Source organism: Lottia gigantea (genome assembly GCF_000327385.1).
Source record: "Lottia gigantea unplaced genomic scaffold LOTGIsca_98, whole genome shotgun sequence".
Lineage (NCBI taxonomy): Eukaryota > Metazoa > Mollusca > Gastropoda > Lottiidae > Lottia > Lottia gigantea.
In genome coordinates, this window is record NW_008711162.1 from 353,816 (window position 1) to 373,131 (window position 19,316).

At 33.3% G+C, this 19,316-nt stretch overlaps 2 protein-coding genes across 2 annotated transcripts; both read left to right on the top strand.

The window, feature by feature from the left end:
• Positions 1-272: 272 nt before the first annotated feature.
• LOTGIDRAFT_170401 (hypothetical protein) lies at positions 273-11,173 on the top strand (the record flags this gene model as incomplete). The annotated part of the gene is made up of 14 exons (XM_009069047.1): positions 273-333; positions 602-687; positions 1,004-1,120; positions 1,785-1,928; positions 2,425-2,493; positions 2,767-2,859; positions 3,313-3,411; positions 3,666-3,833; positions 4,284-4,367; positions 6,393-6,500; positions 7,249-7,571; positions 8,837-8,951; positions 9,516-9,619; positions 10,996-11,173. 14 exons carry the CDS (start codon positions 273-275, stop codon positions 11,171-11,173), a joined length of 1,749 nt encoding a protein of 582 aa, XP_009067295.1.
• A 4,697-nt stretch (positions 11,174-15,870) lies between these two features.
• LOTGIDRAFT_170402 (hypothetical protein) lies at positions 15,871-18,927 on the top strand (the record flags this gene model as incomplete). The annotated part of the gene is made up of 4 exons (XM_009069048.1): positions 15,871-15,873; positions 15,958-16,014; positions 17,349-17,446; positions 17,847-18,927. 4 exons carry the CDS (start codon positions 15,871-15,873, stop codon positions 18,925-18,927), a joined length of 1,239 nt encoding a protein of 412 aa, XP_009067296.1.
• Positions 18,928-19,316: the final 389 nt, after the last annotated feature.

The following is a 19,316-nucleotide window of genomic DNA, read 5'->3' on the forward strand; positions in this document are numbered from 1 at the left end:
CACATCACAGTCTAGCAGCAGTTTTATTGGCACTGTCAGTGCTAACATTGTGAATTAATGACAGTGTAACGGAAATTTGGACAACTCGGACCAAAGGCAAAACACACTCTTACCAAAGCATTCTCGGCATATCACGATTCTGACTAGGCTATTGTGAATGTAGTAAACCTTTTGCATGCAATTTATGTTGTTTATCCTAAGGCAGGAGTAGGGAATTAGTGTGTTCATTTTAGCTGTATTTTTACAGAGTTTCATGATTTGTATCCATCAAAATGAGTTCCCAGTATCCAGAATTGAAGGGTTTTTACCATTTAAGAGAAACGATTGGTTCAGGTAAGCTTATAGATTCTATGTTTCCATTTAACTACTTATATGCTTGGCGCTGACAACAGGGTTTTGTCAAGAATAGATTGTTTTGAATTAAAATTTTTGTTTGCAAAAAAAAAATGCTGCTTTTTGTTTCATGAAAACTGTTTCTGTTTCATTAAACAAGTTATAGGCTACTTAGCACCTAAGTCAAAATGGCTGATTAAATTCCAAATGGAAAAACCATAATCGATGTGACTCTCCAATAAAGTTTTTTTTTCTGAAAAATTTTCAGGTGGTTTTGCTAAGGTCAAATTGGCTTACCATGCCCTGACTGGTGAGAAGGTTGCTATAAAGATAATGGACAAAAGAGCTTTAGGGGTGAGTTGTCAGAAATCATAGATTATGTATTTTTACTTATGACTTATGAAATCATTAATAAATATGTAATGTTCATAGAACTCTAGACTGTTGTCACTGTTATGGTATTTTGGAATCAACAACATGTCTACCATAATTTAACATCACAGTATATCATAAACACCAGTGTTTTTCTCAGATATTAAACTTGGGCTTAGTTATGTTTATGCTTGCATTAGTACCAGGGTTATCTAAAAGTTCCAAAAGGGTAGTTGTGTTTAGAATCCTGAGTGTATACCCTTCCATGATAAACTGATTGGAATGATGTTATTTTTAGGATGATTTACCCAGAGTTAAAACTGAAATAGCAGCCATGAAAGAACTGTGTCAACAACACATCTGTAAATTGTTTCAAGTTTTAGAAACAGAAACAAGATTTTATATGGTTTTAGAGGTAATTTTCTTGTTTTTGTGTTTTTTTTTTCTAATTTGATAAAGTTAAAGGGACAGAATGATGCGCCATTCTCTTTGACCAATCATACTTTAGTCTCAGAAACATGATTGTTTTTTAGCTTAACCAATCAGTAATGGTGTTTACAGCTCACCGTCGAAATTTGAGCCTTCAAATCCATATGTGTCAAGAATTATCCGTGTTTGAATGTTTAAATGATGACTCGTCGATTTAAAATACTCTGTGATATATAGAAAAAACATATATAGAAATAATGAGTAAAATTCCTAGTTTAAGATATTTTTGAAGGAATTATGATTTTCATTCATTTCTAGTACTTCTGAAGTCTATTTACATATTTTCAAGACTCAAATCAACCCCCCCAAAATAGCGCATGTGTTCCTATAAGGAAGAAATTTGTAATGTCAAATAGTTGATAACTAGTATATTGAAATATTTTTTAATGCTGTGTAGTGCTTTGCAAAATTGTGAAGTTATGACTGAGTGTTGTGTGAAAACAAGTGCGAATGAATTACAAGCAGTTTTTTCAGGGTGCAAATTTGTGCTAATGTCCTTAAAACATTGATCTTGTTTTTATACTATTTGAAAATCACATGCCAGTCGTATAGGAATGGTGTTGATGATATTAACACACTCTGTATTTCAGTATTGTCCTGAAGGTGAACTGTTTGATTATATTGTGTCTAAAGATAGATTAGATGAAGCAGAGGCCAGAATATTTTTCAGACAAATTGTGTCTGCTGTAGCTTTTATACATTATAAAGGATATGCTCATAGAGACTTGAAACCTGTAAGTATTTAGTCTCTGATAGAAATACTTGGACATCAGGGTTGTTGATTCAGTTGTATTTTCTAAACATGACTGGCAAACATGCGTAAAAGTTGCTTTAATTGATTTTGAAATTGGTTGAAAGACATTACATAAGAATAGGTACATTATACAAATATAAATCTGAACTAGTTGTATCATTTTTAAAGGGACACTACCCAGACTCTTTTTTTCTCAAACTGAACGGATTCATGGCTTGCTCACTTTTTATTAAAATTATGATTATAGTTTTATTGTCGATTTTTGATAAAGTGTGGGATGCATACTTATTTAACCAATGGTCACTATTAAACACACATATTAGCCACAGGACGAGTGTATTCTAAGACGTAGTATCACTTTAAAAGCCTAAGACAGTTCTCCCTTGCAGATATTTCCAATATATTTCCTTGAAACATAAAATTTAGCTAGACTCTTGGAATCATGAGTCAATTTACATTGAATATATTTATTTCAGGAAAATTTACTATTAGATGAAGAACAGAATTTAAAGTTAATAGATTTTGGTTTATGTGCTAAACCTAAGGTTAGATTTCACTTTTTACATTGACAAATCAGCCAAACTAATGGTTCACATAGTGTTAGATGACCATTCTGAGAGTATTTTTCTCTAGAGCTCCCTCAGCACACTTTATTTGCAATTTGGTTGAAATATAACTCTTGTCACTGTGCTTATTAAGAATGAGGGGGTAATAGTGCATGATCTCATCTGAAGTCGCTTACAACTTTGTTAAAAACAGTCTGGTATATCCAAATAAGTTTGAATTCTTGCGATAACAAAGTTCTTGTTGTATTCTAGGGTGGTATGGAGAATCATTTATTTACTTGTTGTGGTAGTCCAGCCTACGCAGCACCAGAATTAATCTCAGGAAAACAATATCTAGGTGCAGAGGTAAGTCAATAATTAACCTTTTATAAAATTATCTCTTAAAGAAATAGTCTTATAACTAATAGTTGTACCATTTTCAACTGTACCACTTTTTATGGCTTGTTGTATGGCTTATTTAAAATTACAGAAATACAATATAAATATTAAGTTAAAGCACACGTCTTTACAAATTTTCCAAACTCGTCTCGAAATGTACTTCAGTAGCAACACAGGCTGAAATAGGTCAGTTGTTTGAAGATCACATAGCATGAAACTCTGAGTAACAACATGTTTTTTTAGGTTTTGTTTTAATAGTTCTAAATTTGAAGTTTATGTATACAGACAGTTACTAGAATTCTTCTTGCAGACTAAAGTCCATAATTGACTGTCCATTTAAATATATTTTTCAATATAGCTCATCAATGGAATGTTATGTTTGAGATATTGTATTTATTATATCTAATGTTATATATCTAGGCTGATCTATGGAGTATGGGTGTACTGTTATATGCTTTACTATGTGGTTATTTACCTTTTGATGATGAGAAAATACCATCATTATACAGAAAAATACAGGTAATCTCCAATCTTCATCTAGCCCCACAAGTAGATAAAGATTTCCACAATCTTGGAAAAGACTGGAATAAGAATAAGGGACAATCAAAGAATTGGCAAAACCATGTGAACAAAAATCGGAATTAAACAGGAATTTTGTTGGAAGGGTGACTCCTGTGAAGGGCAAAAAAAGGTAAAATTTGGGAAGTTTTGAAACGGAAGAATTAAAATAAGGGAACCCATCTTTAAATATGGTGAAATGGGTTATTTTTCAGAGTGGTAAATACGATGTACCAGATTGGCTCTCTCCAGAAAGTTCTATATTAATAGCTCAGATGTTACAAGTAGATCCTAAACGTAGAATCTCTATACAACAACTTATAAATCATCCTTGGTTGAGGAAAGGCTTTAATATACCTTGTGAATTTGAGAGCAAATATAAGGTAGGCCGTTATATATTTTTTCTGTGGTTTGCTTAAATGAGAAAATATAATAGTTTATATCTATATCTTCTATCTTAATGTACTTTGCCCAAGAAGACATACAAAAAACAACAAATTTGGCTACATCTATACCCTGGTATGTCCTTCTCATTTTTATAAATTCAAATAGATTTAAGTTGAAATTGGTTTTTTATACATTTAATCCTGTATGAAATTGGCATTAAATTGAAAATCTAGATGTATTTGAGTTGTAATGCCATAGAACACAACCGAAAGAAAATTTTTGTCAGATCATGGATGGTAGGTCGAATAACCTGCAGAAAAAAAAAACTTCACAAATTTGAATTTATCTTATAGGAAACAGAGTTTGTGTTCTTTTCTTTTTCCCAAGTAATGAAAATTTGCTATCACTAAGAATTAATCTTATTTTAACTTTTTGATTCCTGATAGTCTACATTAGATGAAGATTGTATAACAGAATTAGCAGTACATTATGGTAAAACTAGAACAGAAATGGAAGAGGATGTTTCTAAGGTAAGACATTATTGGCATTTTTGGTCTTGAAGATATGTAAATAGTTTTCAGAAGTACTGTAAATGTATGAAAATTGCATAATTCCTTCAAAAATATCTCAAACTAGGAATTTTACTCATTATTTCTATATATGTCTTTCCTACATGTCACAGAGTATCTTAAATTGACAAGTCGTCATTTTAACATTCAAACATGGATAATTCTTGACACACATGGATTTGAAGCCACAAAATCCAGACAGTGAGCTGTGATCACTATAACTGATTGGTAAAAAAATAGCTCATCTGTCCCTTTGAGGATAGGCTACCTCATAAATTGAACATAAAATTTGAACTCTCAAACTTGGCCAATAAGACCATATATGTATTCATCAATGGACTTACCTGATATCATAACTAAGGTTATACACCACAATCCCTCTATAAGCCAAAACACCAGAGGGATAGTGCTGTATAGTTTAATCCTCTCTACTCTTATTGACCAAGTTTGAGAATTTAAATTGTATGTCCATTCTAAGAGGTAGTACCCCTTTAAAGTTCTTGCTGTGCTAGACTGTTATGTCAAAATTTAAAAAAAAATGACTTTTTAGCCAGTTCAAAATCACAGTGTGGCTGCTCATTTATGAGTATATAATATATACTTTATGACACCAGGTAAGTTCTAACTTAAGAATCCCTGTAAAATCTAGAAAATTAGAAAATTCATAAAATTAAGTAATTATTGAAAAACTCTTAATCTTGATATTAAGCGTTTTTCAATAGTTAATTGCATATTTATGGATAATTACTAAGTTTTTTGGATTTATCGGATTATATAAGGATCTTGTTATGTTATTTATGACACCAGGTATATTTACTGATGAATACATGCTCTTATTGACCAAGTTTAAAATTTGTAAATTTCATGTTTATTCTAAGACTTAGTATCCCTTTAAGAAAATTTCTGTGCATTCTGTTCATTTCATTTCATTTTTAAAAAATTTCCATAAATACATAACAATATTAGCAACTAAATTGAAATTGAGTGTTAATATATGATTTGATGTGAATGAACTATGAATTATATTAATACAGTTATTACCACAATTCTTAATATTGTGCTTTGAAAAAGGCATTTTCAGGTTATGATTGAGATAATGAAGACAGTGCGCAATGATCAAGAAATTCTGCAAAGACATCAGCATTCACCTACTCTTTTTGAATTTCCACAACCCAAAGAACATAGAGCCTTAAACATTGTCTAATTTAATCAATGATTTTCTATCTCCATATTGACCATTCTTATTCTTGAGAATTAGATGTTCATTCTAAGATGTAGTATCACTTTAAAGGGGCAGTTTACAAAAATTTCATTATCAACAATGTAAAAATATTTCTGAAATATGCTATATACATCTATGTATTATTTTAAAAGGATTTATTAAAAATGGCGAGCACTAATTGTTAATTAAGCAGTTTGATCTAGTTTTGGTGTTTAGAATACAGGAGACATATTTCTCTATAATTAGGCGTTCATTTGCTCAAATCTGTACAGTAGTTTTCTTACACCTACCAAAAAGCATAACAAAATGAAAAAGCGTTTCTCTAGATTTTTGTGTATAAGCTTAGTTATAGATTTTAGGAAAAAAATTCAAAAATAATTTTGGACCTACAAAAAAAAAATGGAATGCCCTTTAAGATATTTTGGATTTGAAAATATCACATGTAATATTTTTAGCACAGCTTTCTTCAGTTTTAAAGTGGTTCATGTACATGCTAATTTTATTTTCCGTTTCTTATTTTTTTACGTTGTTTATACAATGAAAATAGATCATAATTTTGTTTTCTTTATAGGAATAGACAGTGAAATGTCTAGTTTGAGGTATATTTGAAGGGATTACGCAATTTTCGTAGGCACAATTAAAGACCCAAATCAATCCCCGAAAATGTCGACTCTTCCCCTTTAATGCTTAATATGGTGATATCAACTTGAACATTATTTTTTACCACCTATAGTGTTAATGATGTTGAAAATATTCTATTTCAGTGGACTTACGATTATTTAACGGCTTCTTATTTCTTGTTATTGGAGAAAAAAATGAAAGGACGTCCTGTAAGGTTATTACAGAGACCAACAGCAACAGATAAAACTAAGGTAATCATATAGTCATGAAGGGGACTATAAACTAAGACTACAAGCTTTGTTTGTTACACATTCCTTAAAGGTTGGAGATCTCATAACCTACTTTCCTATCTGAAGAAAACTAGGTCTATTTCCCTGTCAATCAACATAACCTGTCAATACATTAAAAGATTCAGTTTCTGTCCGATTTGGATGTGTTATGACATGCAGGCAGACTTCTTGTTGCAGTTTTGAGGGTTTAGGGTTGGTAGCTTGCATGCTAACGTGGCCTCTTATCCTCAGAAGGATCTTAGTGCTAGGATGTCCTAGGGTCTTAACTTCTAACACTGTTTCTAGAATATCCTAGTGCTAAGTTCATTTCAAGAATACGGGGACTGGAGGTCCTTAGTTGAATCCTACCATAGATTGAGATGATACTTTCAGATTCTTCTACCCAGTTTCCCTTTAAAACAAGTTACCCAAGATACTTTGACAGTTGTAAACCAAAAAACTAGAGCATGCTTATATTGTGTGGATGTCCTGGCAAATTTTTTAATTGCACATTGTAAGGTGTTGACCATCTTTGCTAACCCAAACTCAGTAGCGAGTTGGATTGTTGTCTGCTAGTTGCCATAGGTTTGAATCCACGTTAAGGTAAGAAAAATTTTGATGCCTGTGCCAGTGCTTCCGAGAGTGGGCCCCATGTCAGCTTTCAGCCCCTTAGACAAAACTGGAGCAGGAAATAAGGATTTACAATTTAATCACTATTTATTGTCTTTAGGTTCGACCACTCAGTATAGATGAAGACAATGAATCACCATACATTCTAACACCAAATAATAAAAACAACAGAATACTCAATGGTTATAGTGATCAAAAACAACGACCAGCCAAAGAAGAAAGAGTCAAAGGTCGTGCTAGAGAGAGACTTGAATTTAGTGAAAATAATAAAGAGAATTCTGAAAATTTTGTAGTTCCCTTCACACCGAAAGCAACCTCTCATCATCGGAACCCTAAAACACCATCTTTAATAGAACCCCCAGCCAAACCTCTTTCTCCATTGATGTCTAAACAGCTACAAGTGGCTTTAGACGATACTTGTAAGTATAGGGGGCGCTTGATTGGTGTGTTCTCTAGGTTCTAATTTCATGGAATCAATCAATAAAACAAGTTGGAACAGAGTTAAGAATGCGTTCCACATATGCCGAAAAAAAAGTAGATGTGGACAGAATGGCGGAGAAAGGAAAAAGAAGGGAAAATTAGAATGTTACATAATCTGGTTTTGTACTGTTTCATTGAGGTTAGAATTGGAACGAACAGAACCTGTTCAGAGCTCACCAATCAAGCACCACCCAGAACTTGTTCATAGGGTTCCTAAAAACAAGCATTATCTATCAAAATTGACTTCACCAACTAACAGAAAATGTCAAAAAAGCCACTGCCATACAAAAGACATCTATAGAATTAGGAAAAGAGGTATTTTTGAAGGAATTATGCAATTTTCGTACATTTCTAGTTCTGAAGACTATTTACTATATTCAAGGCACACATCAACGCCCCAAAATGGTGGCCCTATCCCTTTAACATATCTTCCAAGGCAACTTTAAAATTATTTCATTTCAGTATGTACGCCTATTAAAAATGGTGAGAAATCGTTTATGAATACCACATTATCACCTTCACGATCTTACGATTCACAAATTAACAACTTACCACCTGAGAATAATATTAGCTCACATAAAAAGTAAGTTCATCCAGAATTCTGAAAATTCCATAGCATTTCTTAGTATTAAGTTACTTGGCTTACCTTGCTCAAAGCCTTCAGTCTAAATACTATGAAGTAGACTCTCATTTCTAAACCAGTTCTGCCCATAAGAGAATCTTCAGTTGCTACAATTCCACTAAGACTAAGTGTTTGATGAAGTCACTTATCGCAAAATATCACATAAGTCCCTTCGGATTACTTACATAATCAAACACAGTTTTAGTGGAATTGTGAAAGAATCACAAACATCTGATTGAAAAATTGGAATGGTGCAAATTGATGCTATCAGTGTCCCCAATACATGTAGAAAATTTTAAAAAAACCTCTTTACAATCCCTAATTCTCCAAAACTTAACTCAGATAAAATCCACATTTTAGGAAATACAGTAATCTGATTGGATAACAAATTGAATTTAAAGCAATTTTAGTGATTGACCAATCAGGTGACTGGAACACTAAAATCATCTAAGTTCAGTTTTCAAGAATAATACCCTAGGAATGTCATTGAATCATTCAAGTTGAACATTTTTGCAACTCTTGGTTGATGTTTCAGGACAGTGTCTGTTGATGATGAGTTATATAAAATCCATATGACCCCTACCAGCGCTCAGAAAGCAACTCGTAAAGCCTCAGTCTTCGGTAGTTTAGAAAAAGTCTTTAATATGTTGACACCAAAGAAGAATAGAGGGTCAACTTCAGAAGGGCCTAGAAAAGTTAAGGTAGGTTAGATTTAAGATTCTCGTGGGGAAGCACTTGTTATAAATAGTATGTAATATCACAAGTTCCTTAAAGGGTGGCACTCGATTGGCGTCTTCTGAACAGGTTCTGTCTGTTCCAGTTCTCAGAAACAGTCAAATGGTACTAATCTGGATATGTCACATTCAAAATGTCTTTCTCTGCCATTTTGAATTCTGTCTACTTCTACTTCTTTTTGGCAAACATGGAATGTATTCTGAACCCTGTTTCAACTTGTATTGAAGAACTTCTGGTAAAATCCAAGAAGAAAAAGCAAATACTATTCATGTCTTCTGGAAGTGTTTTCATATCTTAAACATTTGTTTCTATTATCTGCTTATCTGAAATCCTACACCATACACTACATCAAACTTTTTAAATTGTCTATTCTTGCACTTCTAGATCTTTTCTGTCATTTATTGTGCATAAATTTCTGACAATATTTTTGAAACATTTTCCTGTATAGAATGTTGAAAAAACACTCTTCCGAATTTGGAGATGAAGGAATAAAATGGTTGATTTATTAATAGCACATGATTTAATTGTAGGCTCTGCATAATGTATACAGAACTAATGAGTTTAATCCAGATTATGTTTTAAATAAGTTAAAGTCTACAGTTGAACAAAAATGTATACCATTTAAACACAGCGAGTAAGTACTGCTTTTTTCTCTGAATGTATTTTTCTCTGAATGTATTTTTCATGAGATGGATGGAACTCTGGTTCGTAACATGAAAGTCTTTTGTACTGTAGAATATTCTGACACTACAGTTCTGTGACTGCTACAGATTCTGTGACTCAGTTTTCTGACTGATACAGATTCTGTGACTCAGTTTTCTGACTGCTACAGATTCTGTGACTGCTACAGATTCTGTGACTGCTACAGTTCTGTGACTACAACAGTTCAGTGACTGCTACAGTTCTGTGTGACTGCTACAGTTCTGTGTGACTGCTACAGGACTCTGTGACTGCTACAGATTCTGTGACTGCTACAGTTCTGTGACTACAACAGTTCTGTGACTGCTACAGTTCTGTGTGACTGCTACAGGACTCTGTGACTGCTACAGATTCTGTGACTGCTACAGTTCTGTGACTACAACAGTTCTGTGACTGCTACAGTTCTGTGACTGCTACAGTTCTGTGACTGCTACAGATTCTGTGACTGCTACAGTTCTGTGACTGCTACAGATTCTGTGACTGCTACAGTTCTAAGACTGCTACAGTTCTGTGACTGCTACAGTTCTGTGACTACAACAGTTCTGTGACTGCTTCAGATTCTGTGACTGCTACAGTTCTAAGACTGCTTCAGTTCTGTGACAGCTACAGTTCCGTTAGTTTGCTGCCCAAATGTTAAAAATGTCGCCCGTATTTCCATTTAATTTAATTGAGTTGAACTCATGGTGCCAATGGAGTGATTTTGTTAAATGAAAACTGAAATACTGATGAAAGTAACCACTCTTGCTAACTTAGAGGCATGTGGGTTAATCCTAGGATAGGTCGAGATGATATCTCCAGATTTTTCAACTTGTTTTCCCTGTTAGTTATACTCGTCCAAGGGGTAGCAAGAAAAAGTGGATTGTCGCTCAGATGGGACCCTACACCAACCCTTGGGTGCTACAGGTTTGTTTTGTAATGTAGAAAGGGAGCCGCGGTTGCTTAATGAGTTATACACTTGCTCGCTAACCTGAAGGTCCAGGGTTCAATCGCAGCATACATTGAGATTTTTCAACCTGGTTTCCCCCTGTCAGTGATGCAGGTAAGTGTGGATGACATGGAAAAAGCGTCTAATCGTTCGGTTGGAATAATAAACCAAGGTCCTGTGTGCTACAGACTGTGCATGTTAAAGATCCCTCAACAGTTTGAAATCGTAAAAGAGCAAGCTAATGCTGCTGTCCTGGCAAAATTTCCCTCATTGCACTCTGCATGGCGTTGACGTCTTCATTAGCCCACATGGTGCAGAAAAGTAGGACATAAAACTCTATTGACACAGTAGCCTAACTTTATTTAATTGGTGACTGTTTGTTTCAGTTATATGTTAAGATGTACTGTAGCAGATGATTGGGGTAGAGTCAAACTAGCTTTTGACATGGAGGTCTGTTTGTTGCCTAAAAATTCCTATATTGGTGTTTATCGTAAAAGGGTAAAAGGTGATACGTGGCATTATAAGAAATTGTTTGAAGATATACTGCAGTCAGCCAACCTTTAAACCTAAAATTGTGGTAAGTTTTTGTTATTATTAATTGTTTTTACTCATATTAAAATTTTTAGATAGAAAAACCAGTAAAAACCATGCTTTAGAAATATCACAATATAGACCCATATTGTGATATATTAAAGGGATTATAAAGAGGTTTTCTAAATTCTGTATGTATATCGGGGACACTGATAGCATCAATTTGTGCCATTCCACTTTTCAATAAGACTTAATACAAGCAAATTTTGCGGGGTGATGTCATAAAACACTTAGTTTTAGTGGAATTTCAGGAACCACAGATGTCTGATTGAAAATTGGAATGGTGCAAATTGATGCTTTCAGTGTCCCTGATAAAAATTTAGAAATCCTCTATACAATTCCTTTAATGCTTAATATCTTGATATCCACTTGAACCAATTTCCCAGCCCTACCTCTTTACAATCCCTTTAAATATAAGTAAGTTGACAATTGATTGACCAACTGTATTGACTTTTTTGTACAATGGATAGAAAGCAGGTATCTTATTACTATAGCTACTATAATTGTAATTTTCAAATAATTTCAGATAAAAAATAGAAGAGGGAAGTTGCTTTGTATTAGTGCTTTAACTTGGCAACAAATATGGTTATGTTGTTTGTCAGCAGTGGTTTTTGTTTTTTTATAACCCTTAGAACTCTGATATTTACTCTTAAAATTCTACTGATCTTATATAACTCTACTGATCTTAATTCTTAAAACTCTACTGATCTTAATTCTTAAAACTCTACTGATATTAACCTTAAAACTCTACTGATCTTAATCATTAAAATTATACTGATCTTAATTCTTAAAACTCTACTGATCTTAACCTTAAAACTTTACTGATCTTAATCATTAAAATTATACTGATCTTAATTCTTAAAACTCTACTGATCTTAACCTTAAAACTCTACTGATCTTAATCATTAAAATTATACTGATCTTAATTCTTAAAACTCTACTGATCTTAACCTTAAAACTTTACTGATCTTAATCATTAAAATTATACTGATCTTAATTCTTAAAACTCTACTGATCTTAACCTTAAATCTCTACTGATCTTAATTCTTAAAACTCTACTGATCTTAATCATTAACATTCTAATGATCTTAATCCTTAAAACTCTACTGATCTTAATCATTAAAATTATACTGATCTTAATTCTTAAAACTCTACTGATCTTAATTCTTAAAACTCTACTGATCTTAACCTTAAATCTCTACAGATCTTAACCTAAAAACTCTACTGATCTTAATCATTAAAATTATACTGATCTTAATTCTTAAAACTCGACTGATCTTAATTCTTAAAATTCTACTGATCTTAATCATTAAAATTATACTGATCTTAACCTTAAAACTCTACTGATCTTAATTCTTAAAACTCTACTGATCTTAATTCTTAAAACTCTACTGATCTTAATTCTTAAAACTCTACAGATCTTAACCTAAAAACTCTACTGATCTTAATCATTAAAATTATACTGATCTTAATTCTTAAAACTCTACTGATCTTAATTCTTAAAATTATACTGATCTTAACCTTAAATCTCTAATGATCTTAATTCTTAAAACTCTACTGATCTTAATTCTTAAAATTCTACTGATCTTAATCATTAAAATTATACTGATCTTAACCTTAAAACTCTACTGATCTTAATTCTTAAAACTCTACTGATCTTAACCTTAAATCTTTAATGATCTTAATTCTTAAAACTCTACAGATCTTAACCTTAAAACTCAACTTATCTTAACCTGAAAATGAGAAATGCATACTATTGTCCTGTTTCTTATCGTTTCGGCTAATTGCCTTCTTCAAAGACACTTTAGTAGCTTATGATCAGATTTTGTCTGTTTTTCCTTTACTTATATTAAGTTTATAATAATATGTTATCAAAGAGTTATAATAAGAGCAAAAACTTTAAAAAGCTGCAAATAGAAATTTAAAAAAAAAACATGTTTATTTTCATACTTATGTGTAAGACTAGTATATTATCACTTTTGGGTGCAATTTTTTGATTTGATGTAGAGGGATGTTTATAACACAGATACATGATTAAGACAATTGTGCACATCCTCAAACTAATTCGAAACATTAATAAGACCAATCATTTTGTTTATGATTGAGAATGAGTAAAAAATATGTTTGTGAGGCTAGTTATGTATATATTATAAAATAGTGCCATTTTATACTGATTTTAATGTACTATATAGAAACAGTCTTGTACTTGTACATATTATATTCAAGTTTATTTTTAGTACTCACTTAAATGTAATTTTCTATCACAGAAGCCATTTTGGGTCAATCACTTAGATTCATTTGAATTGACTGTTCAAGCTTGTTCTACTTCAACACCATCATTTGGTCTCCTCTTAATGAAATCACAGTTCTAAGGCAGGGCTTACAGTAGTGCTGGAAATTGACATTGTTTCCTGACAGTGGAGTATTTAGGGAATGGGCCATTATACCATACCCCTCCTTTCGCAGGCCTGTGAAAAGTCATATTTTGAAGTGAAAATGTAAAATTCATCTCAGACTAACTGAGTCAGCAATATGTGGTCTCAAGTGGCTTTGGATGGGACAATAAACTGAGGCCCTGTGTACTACAAGCTGTACACGTTAAAAATCCCTCGACAGTTGGAAATCGAAAAAGAGCAGGCTAATGCTGCTGTCCTGGCAAAATTTACCTCATTTCACCCTGCATGGCGTTGCCCGTCTTCATTAGCCCACATGGTACAGAAAAGTAGGACGTAAAACTCAATTTTATTTTTGGTCCTTAGAGCCTCGCCTCAAAGAGACTTTTCATTTGAGCCCCCATCCCTTCATTTTCTAGATAGGCCCTTTTTTTCCCAATATGGGGGTAGTAGATAATATCTGCGAAGTTTCATTTGGTGTGATAGATCAATTTGTAAACATAAACGTAAACTAATCAAAGATTGACCTGTAAACGTGAATCTTATTGTAAACATAATATTTCTTAGGTTGTGAAACACATGTATATATATTTCTCTTATGAGATTCTTATGTGTATTAAAAACACTTAAAGCTTTTTTTACCATTTCATTGCCTGAATAACATCTGTTAGTATAATTCCCAATAAGTTGACTGGATTTCATTATTGCTATTTTTAACCATTAAGGGGACTGTAAAGAAGTTTTCTAAAAGAATTATGTGTATAGCGGACACTGATAACATCAATTTGCACCATTCTAATTTTCAATCAGATATCTGTGATTCCAATAAAAGTAAATGTTTTATAACGCCACTATCACAAAGGTTTTTATATATAAATAGCAAGTTTTAGTGGAATCGCAAGAATCACTGACGTCTGATTGAAAATTAGAATGGTGCAAATTGATGCTATCAGTGTCCACTATACACATGAAGAAATGAGAAAACCTCTTTATAATCCCTTTAAGAAAAATAGCACTGTCATAATCTTGTCAGGTATTCTTGAATTACAGGAACCACGTTTATGGTGCCAATACTTAAAAGCTTTGATCGCAACTTTAATTATATATACATACTAGAAAAATGTCTAGTGTATAATATGAAACTTTATATGGACCAGTTCCTATACATATATATATATACTGTTAACCCAATGTATTTATGTAAATATTGAAATTTTTATATTATTGACAGTAGTTGTTGTACCTTGAATAAATAACATTTATATTAAAATAAGGTATTTATCTACATGTTATTTGCATGGGTCTTATTGGTTATACAATACCTTAAAGACCATTGTACCCCCTACTTTTTTTGGTCGGGGGGGGGTGGGGGGGGGGGTGTAAAAACAACTAGAACTGCTAGAAATTTCAGTTTATATTTCTATATAATTTTCTTTTCTATGACACAGTCTCGAGAAAAGACGAGTCGCCATTTTCACTTTCAAAAGCGGATAATTCTGGATATTCTGGATTTGAAGGCGCAAATTTCGATGGTGAGCTGTGAACACTATTACTGATTGGCTTAGCTAAGAGCTTCCCGTTTGCTGTACGATTGGTCAAATTGGCGAATCTGACACTTAAAGGCAGCTTCTATTTTGATATGCATACAAATTAATATATATGCTGAATGCATAGATAAATGTTTTTATGTATCATTTTTTAAGCTGGTCGTTTTCGCCAGCTGATTACCGTCACAGCCGATAAAAAATTTATGTAACCAACATTATACTATTATTTTTACCAATATTGACAGGATGATGTTCATGCGTGATTATTAACACCCCTTAGTGTGTGGTTCCTGTTATTTGTACTAAATGCTTACATATATGACATCACTTTCACAAAACTTTGCGAAAGGGACTACGCAAAACGTCTATTTTTAGAGGAAAACTATGAAAAATAGAATGGTGCTATTCTGCATCTGAAAACGGAAACACTTGTTTATTAAGCGATATATTTGGAAAGTAACAGGCAATACTATATTTGTCATACAGCAAGAAATTACGTATCAACCTGAGTATAATATAGTCTAGCTATACAATAAGCAAACCACAAAGATTGTCAAGATTAACGTGTAGCGAACAAGAAATCCCAGTTCTTCCTCATCTGTACCACTGCCAGCTATCATTGTGATATGTGATACCTTGTACGTAAAGCTCTACAAATCTTTACAAAGTCGCTCCAGGAAGGTTCCTTTACGGGTGTGTCGGTTGCTTTTAAATTCTATCGATTTTCACCATGGTAAGATATGGTTCCGTTTTAGGTGTGTCGGCTTGTTTTGAAGATGTTGCTCTCTCCGTTAAAAATTGTTAATTTCCTGTTCAGTTGTCGGTATATTTTGATGAAGTAGTCGAACCTGTAAACTCATGGGACTGTCTTCCGGTAAGTCAAAAGCAGTGCTAATCGTTTAACTTAACCTAACTAAGTGGTTAATTTATCGACCTTCACTAATTGTTCAACTGTATACGCTGTGAAAAAACATCATATCAGCTAGTTCTAGAAAAAAAATCAAAATCTAAATCACATTGCTCTGATCTTGTATTTTTTAGTCACATGGAACGTTGGATATTTTCAGGAACAAGACGCTCTTGTCTAGGCCTACATAAACCTTTAGCGAGGGATCGGTTTTGGCTAATAATGCGGTTATGAGTTGCTCAAGATTTTTTTAGCCTTCTTTACGAAAAGTAGCATTTGTCTTAAGAAAATCGTATCATGCAAATTCCGACTTGTCACTGCCGGTCCGTTATCAACTTCTATCGGGTAGACCTATGGCATGCTGTTGGTGACATTATGTCAATAACACCCTGGAGGTTACCAATTATAACGGATTAGGCATTGAATTCCAAGAGAACCAGGCACCGGATTTCAATTTTGAAAAATGAAACATATAACTGAACATGAGATCAATCAGCTTTCTTACTCGAACGGACTTTAAACGGCACCACTCGTGGTATAATATTCAACATTGAACTGGAGTTTCGGGTTGCTCATTCTAAACTTTAAAACCAGTCTTTTTGCCATCAGAATAGTACGAATTTATTCTTAAGCCTGAAATGCCTGTTTTAGATGTGTCTTATGACAATTATTTAGGCATCTGTTTGTCTAAAAGTGTGTAAATTGAGGAACAATAAGGTAATACCTATAGTTAATCGGTAGACACCTTTACTAATAGATCTGAAAAAATAACCACAGGGTAGGTCGTCAAACTGTGAAAAACATTTTTCCTCGAGGCGTCCGTTTGAAATTAGCACCTTTCACAGTTGGAATGCGTTCTGGAATATTGAAGATGTAACATCACAGTTAGTTATAAATAGGGGAAACCGTCACTAGTGTTTAGTTGGGTTAGTTTCGACCAAGGGATAAGACTTCTGATTGCTCACGACTGTATTATTATAAAAGGACATTTTGTTTGAAAATTAAAGGTGAGTTGTAATCTCTGAACATTGTTTCAAATCCATATAATATGCTTAAATTTAAGTACAATTTCCAGGGTACAAATTTATCAACGATATTTTTTTGGTGTATAAATTTATCATTAGACTTATATCTGGTGTCATAACTATACAACAGAATCCCTGTATATTATAACGATAGACCAATAAACTAAGTAATTCATGAAAATTGGAATTTGTTGGTCAACCTTAGAGGAAGTCTTCCTTTAAAACTGTAAGCAATCTTAAAACAAAACTTTTTAAGAGTAAATTGTATAATTTTAGGTTGAAAATCTTTCTGGTTTTCTATCTTTTAATGCTGTCTGTGAAATTTATAAGGGATGTTTATTTTTCAATCTGAAGCCCAAACAAAAAGATTGCACGTGCGTGTGTGAACCAATTGGTGTATCGAGGAGTCGTGTGTAATGAATCGTAACGTAATTTTCGTAATTTTGTTGAGACATATAAACCTGAGTTTTCTCACTTGATCACTTGACATACGACACCTCGAAGCAGGTTGTTGCGTTCAAAAAACGAAATTAATGCGAAAATGGTAAGAAATGAACAAAAATTCAGCATAAATTTTGAAAAAATAATACTTATATGTTGAAAAATACTAATTAATATTATTACTGTTAGTCTTATTTGAAGAATCTTTAACTATCGAAATTTACACGATAATTTTCCTCAAAGCACACTGCATGGCATATCCGTCCTCAGTAAGTCAAAATAAAACAGAACAAAATAAAATGTAAAATTCATTCCATTTTATTTTAATTTCAGAATCGGCAATATGGAAGATGAAAGTCCAGAAAAATTGATCAGTTTTGTAAAGGCAGCTACAGACTCGGTTCAGAACGTTTTAAAAACACCTTTAACAGGATTGACACCGGTACCACAGAAAGCTTACCGTCGAAGGCGATTGAAAAAAGGCTTAGATAAGACGCTGAAGAAGCTCAAAATTGAAAGACAACATCAAATACAACAGTACGAAGTTCAAGAGATGTACACATTATCCATGCTGAATTCCGCCTCCATTTGTTTTGGAGACAATGCCGAACTCTATGGAATCATAAATGGAACTGATCATCAAGATGCAGCTAACGTATTGACTGAATCCCAAGGTAAAGAGTTTTACATCCCACCCACCGACCGGTTTTTAGATTCCTATATCCCAAGAATTGGTAGTCCTCGGGAGAACAAACAGCTAAGCAACAACAACTATGGATCTTTGAGCAACTTCCACAACTACCAGTCACCATGCATGTTTGAAATGTCGGCTTGTTCTATTTGGGATGGTAATATAAGTCCTCCCCAACACACTATTAACAATAACTATTCTGGAACAATCGACATGTATGAAAATCCTGCTGTCCAGATACCTTACATGGGCTTTGAAAACAATGGTCCTGCTCCTATGCAGAATGGTCAATCAGAACTTCCGGTAGCTGGTTTGGTTTCTCCACCATTTGATGAGTATAGTCAACAATCGTTCGAACAGTACTGTTCTTCACAAGATAATTTCGACAATGGTTGTTTGAATACCAGTGGAAGCGAAGCTGAATCCATTAAAGAAATGAATATCATAAACGATTTGGTGGACGAAGAAGATTTCAGTGCTGACGCCTTTGACGATATTTTGTCGGAGATGGAAACGACAGTATCTCATAGCTTTTCCAATGACTCGATTCTTTCTGGATTTGAGAGTGACATATCATCTGATAGAGTAACAGCATTAGACGGTTGGTCGGCCGGAAGTAGCAATGGTTCTGATTCCGGATTGTCAATTCCGAATGTGGTTACCTCATCTCAGAGCGAAATAAATAACAGTTTGCCTTCATTTTCGTCAGTATTTATGCAGTAACGTCTGGCAACATTACATCTAGCACTAAGAAAACGTATGGGCAACGGCCTAGGGTCTACTGTTATTCCTAAAGAACACAGTCATGTATGCACGTTTAAACCAGTGTCGGTGCTCGTCGTGCATAAATTTATACATGGTGCACATTACACGATATGATTATAGAATTTACTCTAGTGCTATTTACAAACATGAAATTGAAATAGTTGATTCGTTTTCCTTCAAAAAGGGTTTCGTACATGTATGTATTTGCATCTTTCCTGTTATTCTAGAAAAATCTTGACCAAGCTATGACGTTATCATTGAAGTTAAATGGTCTTTGCTTCTTTTCGAAGAGAGAATGAAGATGAATAACAAGAATTATGATGCTCATCGTTGTCAATTGCTAGTCG